General features: G+C 34.3%; 1 protein-coding gene across 1 annotated transcript in view; it reads left to right on the top strand.

Moving 5' to 3' along the window:
* The window catches only part of palm3 (paralemmin 3), a 92,463-nt gene that overhangs the window by 74,590 nt on the left and 6,051 nt on the right, over positions 1 to 11,822 (top strand). Inside the window, exons 4-7 of the mRNA XM_056459471.1 lie at positions 793 to 911; positions 5,158 to 5,263; positions 9,971 to 10,001; positions 11,151 to 11,207. Of these exons, the coding sequence (XP_056315446.1) occupies positions 793 to 911; positions 5,158 to 5,263; positions 9,971 to 10,001; positions 11,151 to 11,207 (313 nt within the window). The remainder of the gene's footprint in view (positions 1 to 792; positions 912 to 5,157; positions 5,264 to 9,970; positions 10,002 to 11,150; positions 11,208 to 11,822) is intronic.

Consider the following 11,822-nt stretch of genomic DNA (forward strand, 5'->3'; position numbering starts at 1 on the left):
TTTAGTTTTGGTGTTTAAATGCCTAAATGGACTAGCACCAAGATACTTGTCCTCATTAATCCAATTGTACACTCCATCAAGGGCACTTAGATGTACTGATCAGCTACTTTTGGCTGTTCCACGTGCAAGGTTAAAAACCAGGGGGGGCCGTGCCATTGCAGTGGTGGACTTTGGAATAATTTGCCTCCCTACGTTAGGCAGGCTGCAACCCTTTCTGTTTTTAAATCAAGTCTTAAAACCCAGTTTTACTCTTTGGCTTTTAATACCATATGAGAGTCATGTGTCTATTGAATTTGTCCTTTGTTTTAAATGGTGTATGTGTGTACAGCACTTTGGTAAGCACTTGTTGTTTTTAAAAAGCGCTTTATAAATAAACTTTGACTAGACTTGACAATAAACTGTGAATTAAAAGGCACATGATGTTTTGAAAAATCAAGCAAAAGCAGGTGGATAAACAATAAGTTCATATTTAGCTAATTAATTTTAGATTAATTTTAGATGCTGTTTTTCACTCATGGGGCTCAAGCCGAACACTGGATGGTCGTATTTGCCTGTTGACCTTCATGTTTTGCTACATCTCATAGTCATTGTGTCTTTTGGTGCAAATTTCAGTGGTTTGAATAGAACAGCATTGTTGCATTGGTCTCGTAATTGTGTCACTTTTGGTGTCAGTATGCTCCAGTAAGCAGTGTGCTGTAGCTTCTTTATTTGGCTGTGAGTGTGAACTGCTGATAAGAGATATTTAAATAATGTACAGGCCACTTTAATTACCTCTGCCTGTTTCTCCGACAGAGAAAGTCCCTGCGAGACCAGTGGCTGATGGAAGGACCTCCAACATCTCCTGACAGTGCAGGACCCCGATCTCCCCTCTGGGGCTCCAAAGCTCAGGAGATTGAGACACACATTAACAAGTACGCTTTTAATTGTCGTATTTAATTAACCCTGAGGTTGTGGTGGTTACCACAGCACTTATAGCAGTGGCTTAAGTGAGTTGTTTTAAGGACATTGCTGCGCAGTTTATAATGTAAGCTGTTAAAAACGTAAATAATATTTTTACATTATCTGACAACAAAATGACAAGCTTTATTTCAAAGCAGAAGATTGACAGAAATTGAGATGTCAATTATGAGTAAATCTTAATTATGACAAATTTAAATAAATTTATATAACTGTCATCTGCCAATTTACAGCAGGAAAATGTAAAATTACTTACTGCCATTTTACAGTACTGGGATAAATGTTCGTAGCTTGGGTATAAACATGAACACATGTCTATAATAGCTATCAAGCTGAAAGGATCCTGAAAGGACGCTTACTGTAATGTATTCTTTTACACCAAGTGACAACAGCTGACTGTTTAAAAAAAAAAAAACTTATAATACTTTATTAATCAGAAACTTGAATGACAGTAAACTGAATAGTATAATCTGCTGGTTTTGAACAGAGTAATAATGAAATACAGTTATGGAAACAACTAAAGCATTACCCTTATCCCAAACCGAAAAAAAAAGGATAAATAAAAATAATTGATTAATAAAACAAATAAAATAAAGAGTATGCTAAATACTAAAAGAAGAAGAAGAAAGAAAAAACAGTAGGGGGGGGGGGGGGGGATACATCTAACAAAGACGGGAAGGTCTCAACAAAAAAATAATAATAAATAAATAAAAAAAAAATAATAATAAAATAAAATAAAATAAAATCACAGTTTCACATTGAACTGACATAAACTGACAGAGTCCCTAATGAAGTATTTAATTTTTTCCGAATGTAAAATCGACATTAAGTCTTTCCGCCAGGACAGATTTGCAGGGGCACATGGGGATTTCCAATTTAGCAATATTTGCCTTCTGGCTAACAATGAGGCGAAAACGATAATATCGATATGACGCTTATTTTATAAACCGTCAGTAGGGGTTAAACCAAAAATTGCTATTATTGGGCAGGGTTTCACAGAAATATTAAGAGCACTTGACAGCATGTCAAAAAAGAAGACCGGAGAGAATTCAATTCAGAGCAGGTATAAAATGTGTGTGTTAGGAGCACCGTGATGCAGACGCCAACAATTTGGTTCAGTAATAGATCCTAATCGGCTAGGACTGATGTCATTTATCTCATATGTGCTATATTGTGGTAGCTTACCATGTCGAAGAAGGCGAGCGTGAGTAATTAAAACTCTCCAACTACTTAAAAATGCGGAAACTCTGCACAAATCACTGCGTGTGCTGGACAGTCTTTCTCTGACACTGACTGAAGTTACAGCAGAAGCCCCTATTTCACTGCTATGGAGAAAGTTAAAGCTGTAAACTCCATTTCTCTCTCTCGCTCACTGTGGACTCTTGACCTGCTGGTGTGACATTTCCTCTCCTCTCTGCTGTTATAGCGATACTTGTGAATCCAGACACACTCGTGTCTACAGAGCGAGTTGTCTCAAAAAAGTACAAACAAAGAAAATGTTAGATATTTAATCGGTCTTTGGACCTTTGGGATCACTAGATGATGGCTTAATGAACTCGTTTTTGTGGATAACCTCAAATTCAACCAAAATTTGACGTACTGTATTTCATTTTGTTTGTCATTATTAATTTCGAACTGACATTTAATGTGCCTGTTGATGCGATCAGTATTATATAAAGCACTTTACTCTAAAATAAATGTATTTCCTTTTTTTGTAGCTTGTTCTATTTAAAACAATGTTTGATTTTTCTTTTGTTATATCCATTTTTGTACTATAATTATGCCGAATTTAATACATCTAATCTTACATCTCCGGTAGTAACAATGACGCTTCTCCTCACAAACACCACTAATTATTCCTGCCAAATAAGTGGAGCGCCAAGCAGGTGATGATTTCTATCCCCCCAAAATATCCTGGTATTTCTGTGCGCGTGAGCAAGCAGGGGTGTTTGATGTTCCTGCTTCGCACATCAGCATTTATTTGCTTGACTGAAGGAGATGGTGATTATTGTAATAAGCCGGCCGCTGAGATGTTCTTCTGTGTCGGAGTAGGGCTTTAATTAGTCAGAGCAAAGTTTGGCAGTAATAAGCCACTCACAGGCCTATAGGGAACACACTTTCATGGTGTGTAAACAGCCGTCTGAGGCTTCACATCCCCATTCGTTTAATGCCCGTATTTGTTACAGTGTGCTTTTATATAGCTATAAAGTGATATCCAGAGAGAATAGAGAGCGGGTAAATGAGTGCAGGTTTCGCATGGTAATAAATCCTGAAAATCCTACAGTATATTCTGGGATCCTGTTTAGGAAGTGAAATTAAGGCTGTCGAGGTACAGTCAGGCTAGATTTTAGCTACACCTAAAGCTTCCTAATAAAAAAGTACATTAGGGTTGATTCTAAAGCGAGGATTAATAGTTGTTCGCAACTCATTTTACTCTTATAATGTGTTTCTGAGCGAACCAGGATGGTGGCACAGGAATTATTTGGATTAGGGCTGAACAATATATTGTTTGAGCATCGATATCACAATGTGTGTACCTGCCCTAGTCACATGGCAGGATTGAATTATTTATTAAAGATTAAAAGATAAAGATATTACATTGTTTTTTTTAGTATTTATACAATGATGACCTTGTTATTTTACATTTGATGGCTCAATTCCTGTACTTAAATACTGTTAGGGTGCTTTCACACCAGTAGATTGGTTGTTTTATTCTGAAACAGGGATTAAAATTGTTACAATGTTTATTTCTGTTCTTGGTGCGGTTCGTTTCCAAACGGACCAAAATAGTTCAAACAAGTCATGTGCAAGTAACCTCTCTTCACATTGGTCAGTTTTTAGGGTTTATTTTTCAGAGTTCCATGATTCCGCTCAGCTGTCACGTCGTTATTTTATATCTATGGTTATGAGCAATAAGACATTATAAGCGGAAAAATTGGACTTTAATTTTGACACACACAGACATCGTCACCAAATATAAATCAGAGAGGTCAGACTTTCTCATACAGTCTCACTTTAGTTGTAAAGTATTGTAAAAATATTTCTGTTGAATCAATCAATCTAATAAAACAACCGTTGGCTAGAAATCTGCATCATAGGCTTAAATTATAGAGAAATAACAGATGAACCGAGATTGAACCGAGACAAATGAACAAAACAATAGGCCTTATACAAAATATTATAAGATTAAAATATGGAAAAATTATCACATGGTATTTTCAGTCCGTTTTCCTAACAGATAAACAGCACTCATTATTAGTTCAGCATAATTTCCCTTTAGTATTCAACATCAAATGCACATTTAGCGGTAGGAATGACATCCCGCCCTACTCATAATTTTCTCTTCATTTAGCCGTATATGCTTATTGCATAACCATAATACACTGTGATATAACCTGGTTCGTTAGTTTGTTTTGCTTTCTCACTACAATCAATCCACCCCAGAGTATGTTTCAATCGAGCCGAGACCACCTCATTCAGACGATCTCGGACCGATTCATTTGGCAAGGATTCAAGCCCGATTGTGGGTTTCACATATGCCAAATTAACCGCACTAACTGGGCAAACAAGACAGATTCCGAAACAAGGGTGTTTTCACACCTGCCTTATTTAGTTTGGTTGAATCACACTAGAGTTCTTTTTCTCTCTTAGTGCGGTTCGTTTGGGTAGGTCTCACTTGAGTGCGCACAAAACATTTTAAAAACTAGAGCTGCACAGTTAATCGAAAAAAGATCGCGATCTCGATTCGATCCCATAGACAATCTTAATGCAGCATTTCTACGATTCTGCCAATCATATTTTCAAGTTCAGGAGAGAAGCAAAGGCGGCTGTGCGACTCTTTTCATTGTTTCACATACATTGCTCAGCGACATGGACACCTCCAAATGATATTGAAAGAGTCCCATACTGTATTTATAAGGTATAATTCACCTAAAAATGTCATTTTTGTCTTCATATAATGCTGTCTTTGCGGCCGGGAAAATCACACGTGACGTGAGCTGCTGACCGTGAGCTGTTATCACAGAGAGGGCGGGCCGCAAACTTTGACCAAATACCTTCAAGACAAAGTAGAATTGACCGTAATATATTTAATTAAGTATAGTTGAAAAAAGAGCCAAACTAGAAGTGTGAACATGCACCTGAAAAATAAAATGTTTTTCCAACCTAAAATAAATTGTGGCATGCATGTTTGTGGATCAGATTACAGGCGACATCTGAGCATTTGGCAGAGGAAGAAGTCAAACTGAAGAAACTGATAGACGGCACTTCTGCTCAATCTGGCACAGACGAGCAAGCACACCATAAGGTGAGATTCAATGACTGACTGCATGATCAGCTCAACACACACGTCTGCTCATGTCAGCTCTGCAGCAATCTGAACTAATAATTATTTTCTTAAGATTTACACTTCTATGCAAAAGTCTGGGATCAGTAAGATTTTTTTTATTACAATTTAATTCAGCAAGGACGGGGGCAAGACGGTGGTCCAAAGACATGTGCTAGTTGAACTGCATAAACAAACTTGGCCATAGTGTATGAGTGTGTGTGTGAATGTGAGAGTGTGTATGGGTGTTTCCCAGTACTGGGTTGTGGCTGTAAGGGCATCCACTGCATTCAACATATGCCGGAATTATTGGCGGTTCATTCTGCTGTGGCTACCCCTGATAAATAAGGGCTAAACTGAAGGAAAATGAATGAATGAAACTGCAAGGACGAATTTAACTGATCAAGAGACATAAAAAGGTATTCATTTTTCATTAATTCATTTTCCTTTCCTGCTGAGTCCCTTATTTATCAGGGGTTGCCACAGTGGAATGAACCACCAACAATTTCAGCATATGTTTTACCCTCCCAGCTGATGCCCTTACTGAGAAACACCCACACACTCTCGCATTCACACACACACTCATACACTACGGCCAGTTTTCGTTTACCCATTTCACCTATACTGGGAAAACCGAGCACCATACACATGCAAACTCCACACAGAAATTCCTACTGCTTATCCGGCACTCGAACCAGTGACCTTCTTGCTGTGAGGTGACAGTGCTAACCACTGAGCCACCATGCTGAGATTTATTATGTTACAAAAGATTTATTTTTCAAATGCTTTCCTTAAAGAAACCTGGAAAGAATGTGTCAGCTTTACTTAAAAGATCATTTGACATTGAAAACTGGAGTAATTATACTAAAATCCTAAAATTTATTTAATAATAATATGCAATATATTACAACAAGACATTTGTTTTCATTTGTAATAATATTTTACAATATTACAGTTTTAATTACATTTTAAATGAAATATATGCAGCCTTGGTGAACAGAAGAGACTCCAAAATCAAAAACCTTTAAAAAAAATCTTACAGAGCCAGAAATTTTGAAGATAACCAACCCATCAGGCACCTTAACGTCAAAGCAACACCAAATGAAAAGTTTGTGAGTGACTTTTAATATAAATAGTGAACAAAACTATTATTGTTTAAATGCAACATCAAACATTTTCACAGTAGTTTTATGACATTTATGTCAAATAACATGTGAAAAATGCAAATCAATTTGATGTCAAAACCTTGACGTCCATTTGACATGTTGATGCTCTTTTGATCACCAAAATAACAATGACAAAAGTATTATAATATAAGAAATGTTTAATTTGTTTGAAAGCTTCAATTCCAAATTGACATTGGATTTTATATGTACAATGTCCCTACAATGCATGTAAACTACCTTGGTCAAAACGACATTAAACTGACATCCAACGTTGCAGTCAAAAATCCATTACAGGAAAGGAACTCTTTAATCCATTTTGACTTGTTTTTCCTGCCAATGTATGTCATTTTGACCAAGGTAGTCAATTGACATCAACTCAGTTGGCTTTTTTGACATGTTTTTTACTTTTTATTGACATCAAGGTGCCTGCTGAGAAGTTTGCAAGTGACCCTTATTATAAATAGTGAACAAACCTATTATTTTTCTGAATACAACATCAAACATTTTGAACATAGCTTTATGCACAGTTCACTCTACAATAAACAACTCTTTGAAATCATTATCAACTGCTTATAAGAAGCAAATATAAAATGCTCATTACCATCGCAACAAACAGCCTTGTATGGAGGTCATCTAAACCACAAGCAAACACTTTATTTTGACTTGAAAAAAACCCACTGCACGACTGCTAAATCTTGACTCCTGAAAGACATTGGGTAATAGTCATTCATATTGCTTTAAAATGCTCCACTGATCTTCTCAAAATAGTTTCCCTTTATTCTGTATTTAGGAATGAACTGTTAAAAGTGCTTGTATTATTGAAGTTCTCCATCTCTGAGAGCTCAAATATGGTTTATAATCAAGAAAAAATAAATTCATTAGAAGTCATGCCGTATCAATGTTATAATTTTGAGTTTGACATTAATTAAACACTGTCTGCATTGAATAGTGAATATGAATACAGTGTTGGCTTGACTCCACCTTGTGGCAGCTGAAGCTGATGTTTCTGTCTGTTAGTCAAACCATCATTTTGTTTCTAAACCCAATAAAAGATGAAAAATATCCCCTAATTATCTAATCAGAGTAAAAATATTAGCTGTTATTATTCAGTGAATGAGAAGAGCTTCACATGAATTAGATGACAATAATACAATAATAGAGGAATGCTGAGTTATAAAACAATATAAATCACACAAATGTCTTGGGTGAATTATACAATCAAATTAAAATGTTTTATATTACAGGTCATTAATATTTTAAATAATTCCTATTAACTATATTATATTCCTATTAATTTCAAGCAAAAAAAAAAGTTTTATTTACTTTATACTTAGTGGCTTCAACTATACTGTAACATTTACCATAACGCCTCATCTCAATAGAAACAGAAATGTAGGCTACAATATATACACTATACATCAAGAACATTTATGTAGGCTAATAGCCTATAGGCACACCTAATATGAAATGGGACCATTTTAATGTTATGCTTTAGTAACTATAACAATTTGGATTAATGCACTCAATGTAGCGTTTAAAAAAGTTTATGACATTTCTATTGACCTCATTTTTTACATACTCATTCACTTCTATTGATTTTTAGACATTAATAACAGCTTGTTAGTACATTTATGTAAGCTGATAACCTACTATAAAAAGACACCTAATATGAAATGGGACCATTTTAATGTTATGCTTCAGTTTAACAATTTGGATAAAGTGCACTCACTGTAGCTTTTAAAATAGTTTTTGACTTTTCTATTGACCTTATTTTTTACGTACTTATTCACTTCTATTGATTTTTAGACGTTAATAACAGCTTGTTGGTACATTTATGTAAGCTAAAAACCTACTATTTAAAGACACCTAATATGAAATGGGAGCATTTTAATGTTATGCTTTAGCTATAACAATTTGGATTAATGCACTGCAGCTTTGAAAATGGTTTATGGCATTTCTATTGACCTTTATTTTTACGTACTCATTCACTTCTATTAACTTTTAGACAGTAATAACAGCTTGTTATGCTATTAGTTGGTGCAAACTGATATTATCTTATTACACTCTTAGAAATAAAGGTACAAAAAATACGGAAATATTAAGGGTGAACGTTCCAAAACAAAACTCACTCCCGGTTCCAGATAGAATCTTTTAAACTCACCAGTGAAAGGATTAATAACAGAAGTAAAGCAGCAGTGGTAGAGTTAGTTTGCACTTTGCATTGCAAGACTAGACACGTTTTTAATCACTTGCCTTTTTTTGGATCATTCATTTTTCCATCTGTAGTCATGTATTGTTACACTGCAAAAAAGCTTTTCTTACTTAATTTCGTCTCGTTTCCAGTCCAAATATCTAAACAAAATCTTAAATCAAGACTAGACAAGAACAATGGCATGAGAAAATTAAGTGATGCTTAAAACTTCTGTTTGAGATTATATCTCATTAAGATTATTTTTCTAACCCCATTGGCAAATAATTTAGCTTTTTTTAAACAATCACTTAATTTTGAGTTTGTTTTTTCAGAAAACAAAACAATTTCTCATGCCATTTCATCTGTAGTATGTATCTTGATTTAAGATTTTTTTTTTTATATATTTGGAGTGAAAACAGGACAAAACTAATTTTATTATTCTTATTATTATTATTATTATTATTATTTTAACAGCTCTTTTTAATATAGAGTTGGAAAAGTATGTTTTTTTTTTAATCCGATTCATTGATTAATCGAAAACACGATCAACAGATTAATCGATTTTTTAAATAATCGCTAGTTTCAGCCCTAGATTCAACTAATCAAGGTGTTCAAGACTACTAGAGACTGTTAAGAACGTGTGAGTAGGAGGTGGTTGGAGCTAAAATCTTCAGAGCTGCAGCCCTCCAGGAATTGAGCTTGAGACCACTGCTTTAAGGTATCAGTGTGGACCTTTTAAGGACAAAATTGTACCTTTTACTGTAGGTAAAAAAAGTACACCTTTTAAAAAGGTACCAGCCCAGTAACAGCTTTTGCACATTTATTTCTTTATTTTGTACCTTTAGTGTAATAAGACAATGTCAGTTTGCACCATCAAGTAGCATAACAAGCTGTTATTCCTGTCTAAAAATTAATAGAAGTGAATGAGTATGTAAAATAAAGGTCAATAGAAATGTCATAAACAATTTTTAATGTCATAAAGACGCTTGTTTGTAGAACAAGTAGTTTGACAGTTTTCTGTCATTTATTATTCCTTGTCAATTGAATCGGATTTCTAACAAATTGCAAAAATGAGCACACTTCACTATTGCAGGATGAAAGTCAATATATCACACTGTAATTCTGCTGTATTGGTTGAGAAGGCTGAAAAATTGTAGCACGTGGTAATGAAGTTGAGTAGGAAACTTCTCTAGTGTTGAGCTGTTCCACCATAAATGATCCATGACTCGAATGAAATATTAACTAGCAGAATGAGCCGCTTTAACAGCTAAAGAGTGTGACGTGTGCTCTTTAACAACCAGGGTTGACCTTTTCTCTCTGTTTGACCAATAGGATGAGCCGGTACTGGAGTATGTGGAAACAGGTGAGTGTGTGTGTGTGTGTGTGTGTGTGCGTGTGTGTGTGTGTTCGTTCTCTTGAGCCGAGTGCCATCTGTGTGTCTGATTCACTTACACTGCTGTCCATCTCATTAATATGCAATACAATACTGCTGTTATTTTATGTTGAATTAAATCCTTGTTAGCTTGTTTGCAGTAAGGTTTAATTTGATAACATTAACTATCATGAACTAACAGTTAATAATACTTATAGATCAAGGGTGTAGTTTTGTTTTCATTTAATATTATTATTTAAAGTTATGAAATAAACATTAGGTAATCAGCCAACAGGAATTAACAATGGTCGGTTTAATATAAAATATTACTTGGACATTTTTAAGCTAGGAGGCAACGGATTGATTAATAAAATACTGTAAATCATTTTACTTTATTTAAAACAAAATGGTCACACTTTACAACAAGGTTCCATTAGTTAATGTTTTTGCTAACTTCAACTAGAATAAACAGTTTAACATTATTAAAATACAAAGTTGTGCTTGTTAATGCACTGTGAGTCAATAAAAATGAACAATGAATGAGTGTTTTTTCAAAGATAAATACTGTAATAAATGTATTGTTATTTTTTGTTCATGTTAGTAAATGCATTGATTAACCTTGTTGTAAAGTGTTATCAAAATATAATTATGTTACAATTATCTCTTAAGCATCACTGACCTGTAAGAGTACTGAACCGTGATGCTGTTTTGATGTATTAATGTAATAGTACAGTTTTACAGCAGATTTGAACATTTAAAAAAAAAAAGAAGGTCAACCTGAGGGTAAAGTCTATTTTAGGCTTGATTAAAGAATAATTTAACCAACAGACCATAATAAGGTTTTTAAAAGACAATAGAATTTATAATATCAAAATAATCGTGGTAACACTTTGTCACACTGCATGCTATTAACAAACCATTAATTAAGACTATTAGCTCAATAAACTACTAATTAGCTGCTTATTAATGAACTGTAAGGCAGTAGTTGGGTTTAGGTTTATATAACAGAATAAGATTATACTGCATAGGTACTAATAAAAAGTTAATAACTTAATAATAATAGGGAGGTAATAAGCCAGTAGTTAATACATGTAGCTTGAATTGTGTTTTTGATCATTTTTGTTTCTGATTACACTGCAGTGTCTGAGATGACTCCTAATGGACCCATTGTGGAGAATGGAAAAGTGGAAAAGCAAGGTATAAAATATCTAGTTATTATATTTGTTCTCTTTTCTTAGATAGCTGGTAGAGTGCCATACAAAACATCTGAAAAAATCTAAATAATATTGTTTTCTATGAGAGTTACAAACAGTGCATCTGTTCAATCACATTACGTTTGCTTTAAACTGTTGTTAACAGTAAAATATGTACATTTTTGTGGCTTAAATGATTTTTGAGGGCTATAATTATACCTATTATGCCTTCTGTTTCATCAAACACCAAACGTCAATAGCTGTGTTTCCATTCAAAGATGCGACTTAAATTTATGCACAAAACTGGAAAAATCGCATAAAAGACTTTCAAATAAAGCAGCGTTTCCAACCAATGAGACAAAGAGAACAAACTGTCCCTTTCTGATTAACTGGCACCAAATATCAACAGTAAAAACGGAATTTGCTGCAGTAGAAGCTGCGTGAATATTTATTTAATAAATGACTTTCGCTTCAGAAGACAATGCCAACACGAAATGAACGTGTGGTGGCGTTTGAAGGCATGAGATGCGGAGCACAGAAGCTCTTGACTATTCTGAAGGTAAATAATAATATAATAAGACTAATACTGAGATGGTTAAGGTGTTTTAGAATCACCAAA

This window comes from Danio aesculapii, chromosome 6 (genome assembly GCF_903798145.1).
Source record: "Danio aesculapii chromosome 6, fDanAes4.1, whole genome shotgun sequence".
Classification (NCBI taxonomy): domain Eukaryota; kingdom Metazoa; phylum Chordata; class Actinopteri; order Cypriniformes; family Danionidae; genus Danio; species Danio aesculapii.